Raw genomic sequence first — 16,156 nt, 5'->3', positions numbered from 1 at the left:
TTTTTTTTTTTTTTTTTTTTTTTTTTTACAAAATAAAACCTATTATCTTTATTTTAATATCTGAATTTATTTTCGTACAATAGCTTTTCGCAGTTTACATAGAAGCGAATATAAATCCAGGATGGTGATTAGAAAGTTTTCAGCAGTGTACTCCGCGTGCGATGAACGCGAGTGTCCCATGAAACCAACTACAAATTGCCGTTGGCAATTTCTATTCTGGATTACATTACCATTCGCACCGTGAACGTGACTTCGCCGTGTCCCGCGCTCGGCGATTGCTAAACCTCCTCTCCCTCTCCCGGATGATATATTTCCTTCGCACGACGAGAGGCAGCGAAAATCTCTCCGTACAGTAAAAACGGCATGTACAATATATTCGAGCGGTGCGAACGAGAGAAGCGGCGTGTAAAAAGCGCGCGTGAGAAGTTAATCGGCGCGGGTTGAGAGTTCAACGGGAGAGAAAGTCCAACGAACCAATGGCGAGCGGCATTTGATTGGCTCTGAATGGCGTGTCGCTTTTATTACGTGCAATCGGTCATAATCCGTCTCTCCGTTTCTCCCGCTCGCCGGGCTCGCTCGCAGTCGTCCTACATCACGCCACGACCCGCATACCCGGTGGCATGCTCAAGTATAATATCGAAGCGTCGTCGTGCGTTTACTACTTGCGCGGCTACTTGAAGCACCGGGATAACGAGAGGCAGACAAGTGAAATTGTGTGTCCCTGTCGTTCGCCAAACGGCCAGGATTGCCATTCGATGTACGCGCACGAGTCCGCCGGCGGGAGGGGGATACGGGATGGAATATTTATAATAGTGTCGCAAGAAGACGTAACGTGTTTCGCATGTGGGAGTTGCGTGGGATTGTAATTCATTCGCGCGCGCCGATGACAAGGAATGTAAACAATTTCTATTATGCTCGAGTGCAAAGCTCCGTGCGTGTGCCACTATTTTTTTTTTTCTCTCTCTCTCTCTCTCTCCGTCTCTACTTAGATAAGCGGCTGTATAAGCGGCTTATAGATAAGCGGCGTGTGATGCAACGCGATTTGGTATCCGCGCGCGATTAGATGTACGTGGCGTGATGTTGGCGCACACGTTACGTTTGCCGAGCACTTTTAACGAGGACTTCGCCGGCTTTTGTGTCACGTCGCCCTCGTTACATCTTCTTTTTGTAAGGACGCGACGTGTCGCGCATAAAACGCTCGCCGCGAAGCGATGACGCGAGCATCGAGGTAAACAGAATGTGGGTTGACATTTACTTCGCGTCTCTCGATTAGCATAGTAAACCTTCTCGCAAGGCCTATAATTAGATTCGCGACTTCGCGAAGCGCTCCAGCACTCGACCTCGTGAAATTCTACTGTCCTGCAAGGACGCGATGTCTTTTCTTCCTATGAAAGAGTGCTCGTTGCGGCCTTGATCTCTTCTCAATTTGATTAAAAAAAAGAAAACCTAAAAATACCTACCCTGCTGAAGGAAAACTAATTAATTACCATTTTGCAATGTTTTTATCAAGATATAGACCAGTGCACTGGAAAAAATATTATTCTCAACAAGCATTTATTAAATGTAAACTTATATTCATTTGATGTAAGATCGTTAATTGAACTATCTTTTTTTATTGAATAAACATTTGTTTACTGTAATTGCTTGGTACTATTAAAAAAAATATCTATTAACATTTAGTAATTTTTTTGTAGTAAAAACTGTAAGCGTTTGTAAATTAACATGGGAATCTTTCGAGTTGGAAAATTTTTTTTAAGGATTGAACGGCTTTCTTATTTATTTAGTAATCAAAAAGACAGAATAATAAGTTTCTTCAATCCTTTTATGAATAAATTTTTAAGAATCTTGCCGGATGTACTTTAATTGCAAGTGAATTTGTGCGTTTGAAATAATCTTTAACTTTATTTACAATCGGAAAAGTAAAGCTGATAAGTTTAGCAAATTATCAACTCTCTTGGAGAGAAATTGCAACGCGAATTCGGAAGGTATTGCCTGCAACTCGGTGACTGACATTATTTACCGAGATTTCGAATCTCGGGGAAAACAGGAAAACAATATTTACCGTCCTCTTTTGCTTCGTTACTTGCCGGTTACTTGATTACATTAATTTACAACCTTGCAGTCGTTCCAGAAACGAGTTCCTCGCGGAGTTAAATCGACGAACGTTGGCAACGAGCGGAAGCTGTTTGTTTGATCCTCCCGGGGAAATTACTTAGTTACACGTCGAAGTTCGTCCGGTAACTTCGCGACGAGTTATTTTCGAGGCCTGTTACGGCGCCATGCCGATGGCGTTAACGAAGTCAGTCGATCCAGATTCCAGACTGCTATCTCGCACGACGTTAATTACACGAATCTCGCGCCTTTCTTTCTTGCTGATAGTACCGGACGTCGCTCCAATTCACTTTTCTCGGACTTCGCTTCTCGTAAACGCCTCTGGTGTTTTCCACACAAACCTCTCACGTAATTCCGATACCTGTGTCACGAACTCAGCAATCAAATTTCGCAAATGAATTAATTCCATGCTCGCCATCGTAGAATCGCGTTTGCATATCGAGTTTCTAAGAATAACAGAATTGCATTTTTTTATTGTTAATCGAACAACTTTTATATGCGTGTAAGTATATATACTATATGTACAAAGTGAGGCATTTGAAGTGTTACAAACAGTTATGTAACTTATACGTATATCTTGTTTGAAAAGCAACTGTGTGTTTTCTTTAAACTGTTTTCTTCAAATTGATTCATTTTATTATTCTGCACATAAAAATATTAAGGTTATGTTTGTAAAAAAATTACCAGTTTACAAAATATTTTATACTTTATGTTAAAATCTGCCAGAATAAAATATTGTATATCTCGTAAAGTATTAATTTTTTAGTATTTCTACCTTAATACATTTGTATACAAAATAATTAAAGGAATCATATTAAAAATAATATCATTACAGTTGAAAAAGTGGAGGGGCGACCTCTGTGTGACTTAAAAAAAATCGAATTTTTTTTTTTAAAGATATTTATTATTTATTCCTCTTGAATTTATATCACTTTATCTGAACATATTTTTGATTCGCGACGCATATTTTTGAAGATAATATCTTGTAACATTTTAAATGCCCCATTTTGTGCATTTACATATGTATGTATATAAAAGATGTCGCGACACTATTTTAATGGCAGCATAAACTCTCGGTCTATGTTATCGTACACAATGTTAATATGATGCGAATCGAGGCAAGAAAAAAATTCACTCGCGTAAATCGAACGATGACACACGCGGAAAGTTCCCGGTAAGTTATAATTAAGCGCTTTACGTTTATCGCGTATCTTCACACGATTATGAGAATTCTTTCGCTGATGCTGAATTTGGAAGAATCACGTGGATGGCACATGTTTATCTCAGGGGAGATCGCGCGAGTGCGTGAGTTACTAATCGAATCGGCGATCGCATTGTCGGAACGACACTAAAATCGTATTCGTGACGGCTTTTTTTTTTTTACCGCGCCGCGTGTTTCTCGACGAACGTAATAGACAATAATTATTGCATATGCGCATGACACCGCTGCGCACCGTCTGTGTTTGCTCGTTATTTGCCCGACAATTGAATGACGCGCCGTCTGGACTGCGATATCTGCATAACAACAGAATATAGCGATAAACATTGACTTTGGAACGTGTATGGAGGACGTGCGAAATGCATAGTTGATAAATATGAAATTTATATTCAGAATTCTTTTTGCAAACATTGTGAATCACTGTATTTTAAGTTTTATTGAACATCGCCGCAGCCATGCTAATTCTACGCGTTCCACTTCAAAATAAATTATAGATCTAATAGCTTCGATATACACACGCAACACGCACACGTATATACGTATATGACAAACATAATCCACGCAAACATTACATTTTACCTCATATTTATGATACAGAAAGAAGTCACAGTTGTAAAAATCGTGATCCCTTAATCCGCGCTTTAAATTCTCTAATAACCGATATTATTAAATTTATGAAAAGTAAAAAAAAAAAAAGATTAATAAGAGCATCGTTGATAGTCGAAGAATAATATCATTTTTTTTTTATCAAGCTTTCTTGCGCAAAATGCCTTTCAAATTTTCGGAAAGTAATCTTGTAGACCCACTGTATCACTAAGATAAAATGCGAGATATGAAGAAACGCTCGTCACAAATCGTATCTCCGATGAATCGTTAAGCGATAAGCGACGAAAATGATTGGCAGTATTGATTGAAGTAGGTATCTTATGTCCCGCAGAGGAACATGCAGTCGGCCTCGATGGCTGGATGGAGCGCTTTCATGCAGGTACCGCCGCCGAGGACGCACGGGGCGTTGACGGCTCACCCACCCACCAGCCACCACGGTCATCCCAGCGGTCCACCGGGCGGATCCGCCACAGCCGCCGCCGCCGCCGCCGCCGCCGCCGCGCATCCCGCCGTGGCGCAGCAGCAGCAACGCGAGGAACGGGAGGCGCGGGAACGCGAGCGGGAGCGGGAGCGGGAGCGGGAGCGGGACTTTCGCGAGCGGGAGCAACGGGAACACCTGGCGGTGGCTGAAAGGCATCAACGGCAGGCCGAAGCCAGGGATCACGTCGCGCAGCAAAGGGCCGCCTACTACGCGGCGGCCGCCGCGGCACCGTCGGCTCAACAGGTACAACGCAATTCCGCGCGATTTCCGCGGCCTTTTAATGGGTGAGGGGAGGATTGGGTCGCAACACTCCTATATGTGAGAAATATTCGTTGGACCCACGCACAAAAGGAAGAATTTTGCTGAAGTACAAACATTTTTGCTAGATACATATAAATAATTTTGTTGTGAACCGTTAAAATAATTATGTAGGACGCTCAAAGTGGTTGTTAGAATGTCACAATTTTTTACAGAATTGCTCATCGCGTTCGAGTTTCCTACATAATTATTTTGATGCTTCGAAAATTATTTTCGGAACTGTATCTAGCTAAATTTTTACTTGAGTGAAATAATGTTTCTCGTGTGAGTTTTGTTAAATGCGAGAAATATAAGAAATTTCAGTTTTTGTATATTACGTAGCCTTAGTACGTTTATTAATTATTTTATTAGAAATCGAAAATTATGTTGAGCATTATGTAATCCGCAGCGATGGATCACTTTATAAACGTATCGTGATGTTTTAGGTTCGACCTTTGAACGTATCTGGAAAAGTAGAGTACCCGCCACCACCGGCGCACTCGCGGACATCAAAGTCGTCGCTGCAGGTTGTCGGCCTGCACGAGAAACCGTCGGTGGTTTCGCACAGCTCGTTACCGAAAGCCGAGCCAAACGTGAACTTGTTCAACTACTCGTCGACGTATCAGCCACAGCCATCTTGCACGTCATATCTGCATGATCTCAAGTTAAAGAACGAGATAGGACCGCACAAGTCGCTATCGAGCAAGAGCGGATTGGCTGGCGGCCTCGAGAGGGACCATCATGGCAGAGAGGTACTACAGAACCCGCCATCCTTACTGCCGGATTACAAAAGTTCGGTGATTGTGAAAAACGAGGGCAGGGAGCTACCGAAGACACCGGCACCGCAACAACACTCGTCCAGCCCGAAGATAATGCCTTACATGAACGTCCAATCGGTGGCGCCGCAGCACAAATCGTCAGCGTATGAATACAGAAGCCCGACGCAGAGCCCACATCACCTGCATCCCGCGCATCTGGACGGTCTGCAGGCGAAGAGCATCGCGACGTCCGCGAGTCACCATCGAGGTGGCGGTGGCGGTGGCGGCGGGGGCGGTGGCGGAGCGCCGACGACGACGACGCAACTGCCGAGTCCGCACGGTCATCCACCGCCACCACCGCCGGCGCAACCTGAGCCGCGCCTGCACTCGCACAATCCCCGTCAATCCCCGCATGCCCCACCACAGCATCCGCACCAGCCACCGGCACCGCCGCATCCATCGCCGCCTGAACCGCGCTATCTCAGCAGGCCGGAATCTGCGGGTCTACCGTACGGCGCGGCGAAATCTACGTATCCGTACCCGCATCCACATCCGCCCACGGCCTCGTCGACGACGTCGTCGCATTACGCCGCGCCGCCGCCGGCCGGCTCCAAGCCGAAAGTCAGCAGCCCGGCGCCGCCGCACATGTACGGCAAGCCTAACTGCGGTATTACTAATTGCGGCATTATAGCCGGCACGCCGGTCTGCCGTGCCTCCGAAACGCCTGTCGCCGCGCCGATACCGCTGACCTCGAAGGCCGGCAGCTCGCCTTACCAGCAAGTGCCTCATCATCACGGGGCGCCGCCGCCACCGTTGCCGCCACCTGCGCACAGCCGGTCCGTCTACGACAGTCGCTTCCCCGGTTCATTGCCGGGCGCGAAACTGCCGCCACCGACGTTGCATGGCTCGCCCCCCACGGCCGCCTCGGCGCCGCTCTCAAGGACGATCGCTCATTCGGCGCATCTCAATACCAGCCCGCACCAGCAACCCGGTCAAACGTTGCAGCACGCTCAGCCCCAGATCACCACGGCCTTCCAGACGCAACCGCTCGATCTCGGTGTCGAGAGGTCGGGCTCACCGAAGAGGAAAGCACCGACGCCATTGTTATGCGACAATACCAGCGGTCAGCCGGTGTCGTTGGAAGTTTGTAAGAAGCGAAGGACCGAGGAACCACAACCATTATCCTTGCAATCCGTTGGTCCGCCCGTTCTTTCCAGGGTGAGCGAGCCCAGCCCGCTTATCGCTTCAGCCGCTACGTCTATCACTACAGTTGTCAACACTGCAGCATTGCTGGCGCAGCCAAACAACCAGGTGACGCAAGAGCAGCGCACAGTGACAGCGGTGAGTCCGGCACCGGGTAACGCCAGCGGTGACGGTTCCGTACGACCCGCTAGCACCGGCAGCGTATGCTCGCTAAATCCAACGTCGGTGAGCGCGGCACCAAGTCCGGCGCCCATCCCCAGCCCGGCACCGTCCACAGCACCCAGCCCAGCGCCTAGTGCGCCCGGCACGCCCGCCAAGACAAACCCCAGCAACACGGACAGCGAGAAGTGTAACAGTCCGGCACCGAGACCTCCTAGCAGCACCAACTATCCAGTACATAAACTGAAAAAGGCGTGGTTGCAAAGACACTCGAGGTGCGAAGACGGCACCGAGAACACTATCAGTATGGCCGGCAGCATTACGTTACCTCTCAACATCTCTCGTGAGACAACGTCCTCGAATAGTAAGAACCGCGACAATGCGCCGACTACTTGTTTGCCTAGCGCGGTTAATTCGATCCACAATATCGGTAGCATGGCGGTAAACAGCATCAACAAGAGCAAAGTTACTGGCAGGAGCGGCCGAAAACCGGCGAACAAAGAGTCGCTGAACGGTCACGCCACTGATACCAGCAAGACCCCGCAGGAGGACTCGTCTAGCAGCGACCCGGAGAGAAAGTCGCCGCCTAAACGGAAGCCACCCAAGGTATCTATTTATACAGATCGCTTACAGTAGCTCCTGTTTATCGCTAGAAGTCATTATTTCAATTTGGAGTGCGTATGCTGTGCTGGTAGTTTAGTACTCGCTTGTGGCCAAAAACTTTATATATGTGCCCAATAACTTAACTTTTCCTCGTTGAATAATATATGACTTTATGATAAATTGTATAAAAATATATTATTTTGTAACAATATATACAATAATAATAAGAAGAATGAAGACTAATCATTAAATCCAGTAATTATTAAATCTTATTTTCAATTGAAATTCTTCATAGAAATATCTGCAGTATTATATGTATAATTATACATTTGTTGGTTGTGCAAAGTGTGAATTTAAAATTATGTTCTTTAATAATATATTATCTGACGACTCTTATAGCAAAATATTAATTATTGATTTATATTTTCTTGAAATTGTGTATAGACTGTTTTTTACATACAAACATTTTTTAATATTTTGATATCATATTTTTTTATCTTATAGTCAGTATTTATAAACGACTGCTTTCATAAATTATGAGCATTAAATTTAATAAAAACTTTAACATTAATCACATGCTTAATCATATATATAGTCATTTGATAAAGTTTGTTATTTTGTATCGGTATCGTAACTTTAGGTAATAAATTTCATTAAAAAACCTGTAGAAATTATAGAAGCATGAATATGCAGTAGTTTTGTTTGCTATGCCGTAGTTCTTAACTTGCAACTATCATAGAAGGAAAAACTCTTTATCGTCGAGAATATTTGCAGTTTAAAGAAAATGTTGATTTTGTGTTATGAGGAAAAAACCGAGCTCGAGTACTCGTACTTCTTTTCATATTAATGTTACATTTAAACTGGACATACTGAACACTTTTATTTTAAAGATAAAACATTATTATTTTAACATTATTATTATTATTATTATTATTATTATTAACTGATGTATTATTAATAGGAATATACTATAACAGAATTTTTTAATATTATTTATTATTAATTAATACATTTACGCGACTTTCGAAGGGAAAGGTTGTTTAAAATAAAATGGTACTATAGCCTTCCTCCGGAACGTCGCGTTATATATTAATTATTAATAAATTATATTAAAGATTGTAGTGTACATTCCCATTAGATTGTATATTAATTAATAAATTTAATTAAAAAAATTGAAACGCTGAAGAATCTTTCTTTAAAATTGTATATTCTATTTTGTATATCTATTTTGAATTGTATACTTAAATCGTACGCTTTTATTTCTGACGAAACAGTAATCCTGAATCTCTCTATTCTTGAAAAGAAACGTATATGGAAGTCTAGGAAAATACTACACAGTATACGTTACATATACTATAGTATTTTCCTAGAATTTTATATACGTTTCTTTTCAAAAGGGGTTCTGTCCTTTTTAGCTAAAGCTTCTTGCTCTATACACGTGCGTGGAGGTTTACGAGGCACTAAAAAAAGTACGCTCCAAAGTAAGACATAAAATTTAGAGGAGCTCAAAATTTTAATAGGCACCAACAATTTTTAGAATGTTCGTTCCGTGCACTGTAAACACTTTTACTAGCAGTAAATTGGTGAAACTTCCTTTTTTTTTTTGTCAATTTGTTCCGGTTGGCGAGAGGTTAGTATTTCATTGACCTGGCAATCCCTGGTCTGAGGCATAAAAGCAAATTCCAGCGTGTAGGACGTCTTGGGAAAGATGGTCGGAATGTTTTTTTTTTCTCTCTTTTTCTTTTTACGTTGGAAAGAAAAAGAAAACAGACCTATACAAGAAGATCAGACAAAAAGAGCAAAGTTAGGGTATTTCAAAATCGAAACTGACCTGTTCTTTGTTGCTGCACTGGCCTGGACTTCTTCTTTGCCTTTGCCAAATCAGTCTTGAGAGATCGGTCGAAGTGAGAGGATATCGGCTCCGAGTTTTGTGTCGTCCAGAATTTTCATTAGTACTCGCCGAATCGTGTTCGTTAAAAATCATGCATTGTATATATCGAGTTTTTTATTCCTACATCTCGAAGATTTTAATTACATTTTTCCGCTTTTCTGTATTGCCTTTCTTAAGGCAAAAATCACTTAATTTTTAAACAAGCTTTTGCCAAACGGAAATATAGAATTGTGGAAGTTTACTAGAACGCTTACAACATGGGGGGAAAGAGAGGATTCTGCTTAAGCTAAGACGAAAGAGAGAGAGAGATATGTATGAAATTAACAAAATTAAACGTAAAGGTGTATAAATATTTTAAATTTTAAACAATTAATTACTTAATTACGATTTTGTCGCTATTTGACAGTATATTGTCAAAGTTGATTATATTATGTCATTGCGTTTAAATATTTAAATAAAGCAGTCTTTTTAATATGAATTGATTCAATGTAGTTTGTAATAATCGAATTCACCATGAGCCTTGAATCATCGAGAACGTAGTACGTTTCGCGGGTTATCTCGGCGTCTATATATGAATTCGTAGAACGCCAACGTTTCGTGAATGTTGCAGTTGGCGTTCTGAGAATGGATATCACGGAGATAACTTGCGAAACGCATAGCTTCTAGAAAGTACCCGTGGAAGCTTAAAAAGTATTAATATAGTACGTTTTTTTAAGAAACGAAAGAAGAGCACAATTCCTTCCCACCAATGTATGCACAAAAAATACATACTGTACATAAATAATAATTACTTGTTTTAAATATTTTAAAAGTTTATAAATCCGCACATTATTTGTTGTATAAATTCGTTACAACAATCAAATTTATTCAAAAAATATTTCGAAAAAAATCCTAGTAAGTTTAATTCTTCAATCAAGATTCAAGATAATTAAATTAAAACAAATTTGATTAAGTTTTTTTATAAGATTATATTTAATCTCGATTCAATTTATTAAATCTTTTTAATGTCTAGAACTAAAAAAAGATTAGGTAATTGAATCAAAATTAAACTATTATAAAAACGGGCATTAAACTCTTTGTAAACAGCTCGCCTGTTTTTACAATGGTAAGCGTTCTAGTATATTCTCGAGTTCACTGGCCAAATATATGAATAATTCATTTTAAATATAATATCTTGGAGTTACAAAGAATACGAGTCTCTGCCTTTCTTAACGGACTTTTTTCCATTAGATCAATTCTACAATAGGGTCGTAAGCCATGTTAGAAATAGATCAGTCATAACCGTTTATTCTCCTCACATTCGAGCTGTGATTGGTCGACCCTATTGTAAAATCTGCTCCGTAAAGTGAGTTTAAATGCCGCGCAAAGGGCGCCATTTTCCTACGTAAGGCGTGTATGAATCATGGGTGATCACGGGTAATGGACGTTGCGCGAGTAACAAGTGTTTTGTCACGTACGCCTATAAACAATTGATTGACCAATCATCAGGCAGGATTTTTGCAACGTGCATCTGCATATCGATCGCGAGTGGCAGAATACTCGTCATGAACAAATATTGCAGAGGGGTAAATATCGCTGTACTGAAAATTTTTGCCGCGATCGTGACCTAACCTCTATTCGCGTAAAGTGATGAGGACGCTGGCACAATAATTTCGCTTTTACCGGAGATTCCGCGATCAATTCGAGTTACATTTACAGTAGATTCGTGATTTTTAAACAGACTATTGAATTGTGCGTTAAAAAGAATAATTGTGTTGCGCCAAGCACGTGAGACTCCACACGTTGAAAAGAAGCATGGTTCAGTGCTCGATCTCGGGAAAAGAGGAATTTAAGCGAGAAGACTTACACTTTTATTTGTGATTTAATTTAAAAACACTTTAAAAGTTTATAAACATTAAAGAATAAAATGGAAATTGAAGGCAACTATGAATAGATTTATAATGAGTAAGAGATTGTGTGAATGTAATTGTGTTTGTGATATAGAGCTGGTTAGATATTATTATGCGTGATGTAATTTTAATTTTTGCTTAGGTTTACATAGATCTTTAAATTTGATGTGCCAAATGGTAGCGCTGAAGCAGTAGTGTGGCCAGTTTAGTAGCTTCGGCTAGTAGATGCGGCAAGAGCATGAACTTCCTGACTACTTAATAATCTATGCCCTGTGGTAGGTAAAACGAAAGAAGGGCGCCGCACGGAGGCAACAAACGGCCGCGGAAGATCAGCGGAGGCGGAAGGAGGACAAGCAAGGCGGCGGTGCGGGTAGCGAGTCCAGCAACGAGAGCGAAGCAGGCTCCAGCGACACTAGCGAACAGTTGAGCTCTATTCAGCCTGCATCGAGGGTTCGACACACTACGGCCAATTCCAACAATTCCTCGGGAAACGGTTAGTTGACGTAGCTTCTTGTAAATGGACTTCCCGTCAGGTGAACTAACTATTCACTTGCAGGGTAAGTGATCCGTGTTCCATGATCGTACAATTATTCCTGTCTAGAGATGTACGAGAACTCGAGAGAATCAAGAGTGATTGCACAAGCAAATTGAATTACACTTCATTTGCAGAATTTCATTTCTGGCCGAAAAAGAAAGATTTTTTAAAGAAATTTTTGGATCTTTGATGCTTTTTTCGAGTTCGCTTACCTTCTTTCAAATTTCATTAATTCGATCTCACGCACTTACCCTGTTCCCTGATTATATCATTACACTCAGATGCACATACATTATATTTTTAAGATATTATTTAAGATATTATATACATGATGACAATATAAAATATTGATAATATTATGATATTATTACCACGAGCTTTTTAACACTGAATGACTCTAATAATAAAATTGCGCATAAAAATTAGGATGATAACAGACTTTCTGACGAAGCGAGATGCATGATTTGTTAATATGCAGGAAATAACAAGGAACCTAGGAAACGTGGTAGGAGACCAAAGAGTACGAAAAACAATGACATGGGAGGCGAGGACCAACAACCCCGTCAGAAGAAGGAACGCAGGGATGACAGTACAAGCGGTGGTAACAACGGTCCGGGCGGAAGCGGTGGGCAGTCCTTTCGTAAACCGACGATATCGCAACTGAAAAAATCTGGCGAGAGTTGGCTGCAGGACGGCGCCTGTTTCGAGGTGGCTACGAAATTGGCCAAGTGCCGCGAGTGCCGATGGACACCGAACCAGCGCTCCAAGAACTCTCAGAATATCTTCTGCAGATTCTACGCATTTCGCAGACTGCGTTATACCAAAAACGGACAATTGGCCATAGCGGGATTCAGTGACCCACATAAAGACGCGTCCGAGGTAAATTACGAAGATCAACATGGTCAACACTTATACATTGTAATTAAATTACTATAAAACGAATGAAAATAAGATGAATAGTCTTATGCCTGTATCATATTACCGATTGGCGATTGCATCTACGTTCGTATTTGACTACGTTCTTTTGACTAATCGAAAAGATGTTCGCTAGCAGTTCTTTTAAGAAACTTAATCGCTAGTTGTTAGTGTGATACGGATATTTGCAGTTTTAATTCGAGATGCATGCTCTCAAAGGAGAACTATCGTTACAATGTTACAGGATGATCTTCGATTATGGTTACCAGGAGGAGATAACAACCAAAAGGCAACAGGAAAGAATGACAAATCCGAGAAGAACGAGAAGGACAAAGGAGATCGAGAGGACTTAGACTTAGAAACGGCTCATCGGCTGCTTTGGCAAGTTGGCGATCAATTCTGTGATCTTTTACATCAAGAGAAGAATGCCCTTCAAGAACATATGGCTGAAGGTAACATTTTGTTCTTTTTACAACATATTTTTCGGAATTTACCCCTCCTCCTCCCAATTTTCGTATCAATCAACTCGTACATGTTATACATATAATTAAAATACATCATTAAAGCAAATATGTAAAGCATGTGTAATAACTTTTATTAAAATTAATATTATTATCATTATTAAATTATTTTTAGTACATCTGATTTTATATACATTATTTACATGATTCTGATTTTTTTTTTTGTATATAATAATTCAATATGCCATTTTGCAAAACTATAACTTTAAATATCAGGCTGCATGATGGTTTGCATAATTTCTTTTGTTCGCATGTTTTAACGCTTTGCGCATCGATTATGATTACCTTTTGACAGCGAGTTCGGGGGTTGTAGACGGAACAGTAGCGTGGAAACGAGTAATCCTGGGTGTCCGAGAAATGTGCGACGTGTGCGAGACTACCTTGTTCAATGTCCATTGGGCCTGTGGCAAATGCGGCTTTGTCGTTTGCATTGATTGTTACAAGGTGAGATTGCGTTATATATATATATATATGTATATATTTATATATAACTGGATATATATGTGTATGTGTATATATATATATACACAGTTAAATGCTAGGAATATATGATGACAATTAAAATTCAATTGATATCAAATGATATATACAATAATTTATCGAGCTTTTTAACACTGATATTAATATAATAGTTATAATTTCTGTCTCTTTTAAAGAACATTTATTGATAGAAATATATTAATATATAGGGACGTAAAAATGGAACAGTTAAAATCTGGGGCGAGAGTGGAAAAGACAGGGACGATTTTTCATGGCTTCTATGCACGAATAGGCAAGTGCACGAACCGGAACGACTTATGCTTACGCAAATCATCGCCGGCGACAGTCTTCTGCGACTGGGTCAACGTCTACACGAATGCCGTGCAGAATGGGGAATTCCGCAACATTGTGCTTGCTCCCTCGTAACTTCGACGCAACCAAACGAGATTCTTCGAAATCTGATCAAAGGTGATTCTGTGCCTGTTCTTAATGGAAACGTGAAACAGGAGATAAAAGAAGAGAAGAAGATAAATGAATCTAACGGTGCATCGGAGAGCAAAACCAACGGCGAGGACAAAAACTCACCGCTGAACTGGTTGGCCGATGTAGCACTGCAGAATCAGGACAAAAACGATAGCGGCTCAGACTCGGACTCGGACGATGATCGCGAGGGTAATTACTCGACATTGCGGGAGTTGCTCATAAGGCCGTCGCACAAGTCAAACGGGAGCGGCGGATCCAGATCGAATTCACCTACGAACAATTCAAGTGGTGTGAATAACACCCCGCAGAATAACGTCGCTAAGTCTGGCAAAAAGTCGAAAATGGATACGCTTGATGAAGTAATATCTAGTGTGATCGAACACAGTGTGAAAAAGGAAAAAGACAATGGTCTTGATGACGAAAAGCCACGGGAATTGAAACATTTCGTACGACGTTACAAGTGGACACAGCGCGGTCGTGAGCCGTTACCAATCAGAATTATGACGGGTACAGAGAGCCGGAGTCTTTATCCAGACGTGCCACACTCTTGGCTCTGCGACGGCAAGTTGCTGAGGTTAAGTGACCCGAATAATCCAAACAACTACAGAATATTTCAGGATCAGTGGAAGCGAGGACAGCCGGTAATTGTGTCGGACGTCGCCAAGGCGCTGGACATGAAGCTCTGGCATCCTGATTCATTCGCTCGTGACTTCGGCGAAGAGAAGAACGATCTCGTTAACTGTATGACAGGCAATCTAGTACCGAATCAACCAATGCGCAAATTCTGGGAAGGATTTGAGTACTATTCCAAGCGGCTTAAGGACGAGCGAGGAAATCCTATGCTATTAAAATTGAAGGACTGGCCGCCCGGTGATGATTTCGCCGAATTATTACCATCGAGATTCACGGATCTGATGAAGGTTCTTCCATTGTCCGAGTACACGCATAGAAACGGCAGGCTAAATTTGGCGAGTCGTCTACCTAATTGCTTCGTGAGACCGGATCTGGGTCCAAAGATGTATAACGCTTACGGTTCCGCTCTTCATTCCAACAAAGGCACGACTAATCTTCATCTTGATATCTCGGATGCCGTGAACGTTATGGTATACGTAGGAATGCCAAAGGATGTTAATGACGAAGAAAGTCTCAAAGGTACGTATTCATATCTGATCTTTACGCATAGCCAAGCATCCATTTACGTCGCTAATATTCTTGTCGAAGTAATAATTGAGTCTTTGAAAATTAATGATCGAAACATTTACAGCTAGGACAGAGGCGTTGAGAGCGATAGACGAAGCAGGCTGTGATATTCTGACGCGTCGACGTGCTCGCGAAGAGAAGGAGAATGTGCCTGGTGCTCTGTGGCATATTTACGCAGCGCGTGACGCAGACAAAATTCGAGATCTTCTGAATGCCGTTGCCTTAGAACGCGGAGCTCGTTTGGAACCTCATCACGATCCTATACACGATCAAAGTTGCTATTTAGATGGGCCATTGCGGGAGCGATTGTATCGAGAATATGGTGTTGAAGGGTAAGTTTACTTAAAAAGTTATTACTTTTTACATAACAAAGTACATGCGCTTAAAATATATAATTTTCCAAAGAATTTGTTGGAAAAGAGGACATCGATTGTAGTAATTTTATTAAAATAATGTCTTATTGCAGGTACGCTATCGTCCAATGTCTAGGCGATGCAGTATTCGTGCCAGCTGGCGCGCCACATCAGGTCCGTAATCTCCAAAATTGTATAAAGGTGGCCGAGGACTTTGTGTCGCCGGAGAACGTTTCGCATTGCTTCCACCTGACCCAGGAATTCCGTGCACTATCCGATACCCATACGAATCACGAGGATAAGCTTCAAATCAAGAATATTATTTATCATGCCGTGAAAGACTCTCTGACCGTTTTAGCCAATGTTAAGGAGAATACTCTCGCTAAACTCGCCAAGACTAATAATGAAACGAAAACAAAGGAGGAGACTTAGCCTTAGGTCTTCCCTATAT

General features: G+C 41.6%; 1 protein-coding gene across 3 annotated transcripts in view; it reads left to right on the top strand.

Annotated features, from left to right (window-relative positions):
* Window positions 1-16,156, top strand: part of LOC108752287 (probable JmjC domain-containing histone demethylation protein 2C) — a 331,473-nt gene extending 315,317 nt beyond the window's left edge. Inside the window, exons 10-18 of one of the 3 annotated variants that reach the window (XM_018493015.1) lie at window positions 4,269-4,661; window positions 5,162-7,441; window positions 11,498-11,711; window positions 12,232-12,632; window positions 12,913-13,120; window positions 13,485-13,633; window positions 13,879-15,304; window positions 15,417-15,684; window positions 15,819-16,156. In XM_018493015.1, coding sequence (XP_018348517.1) covers window positions 4,269-4,661; window positions 5,162-7,441; window positions 11,498-11,711; window positions 12,232-12,632; window positions 12,913-13,120; window positions 13,485-13,633; window positions 13,879-15,304; window positions 15,417-15,684; window positions 15,819-16,137 — 5,658 coding nt within the window. In that variant the 3' untranslated portion in view covers window positions 16,138-16,156. Of the gene's footprint in view, window positions 1-4,250; window positions 4,662-5,161; window positions 7,442-11,497; window positions 11,712-12,231; window positions 12,633-12,912; window positions 13,121-13,484; window positions 13,634-13,878; window positions 15,305-15,416; window positions 15,685-15,818 lie in introns of all 3 variants that reach the window. The other 2 variants (XM_018493016.1, XM_018493013.1) reach the window with 2 other exon arrangements.

Source organism: Trachymyrmex septentrionalis, unplaced genomic scaffold (assembly GCF_001594115.1).
Source record: "Trachymyrmex septentrionalis isolate Tsep2-gDNA-1 unplaced genomic scaffold, Tsep1.0 scaffold6, whole genome shotgun sequence".
Taxonomy (NCBI): Eukaryota; Metazoa; Arthropoda; class Insecta; order Hymenoptera; family Formicidae; genus Trachymyrmex; species Trachymyrmex septentrionalis.
This window is presented reverse-complemented; position numbering and strand designations above follow the sequence as displayed.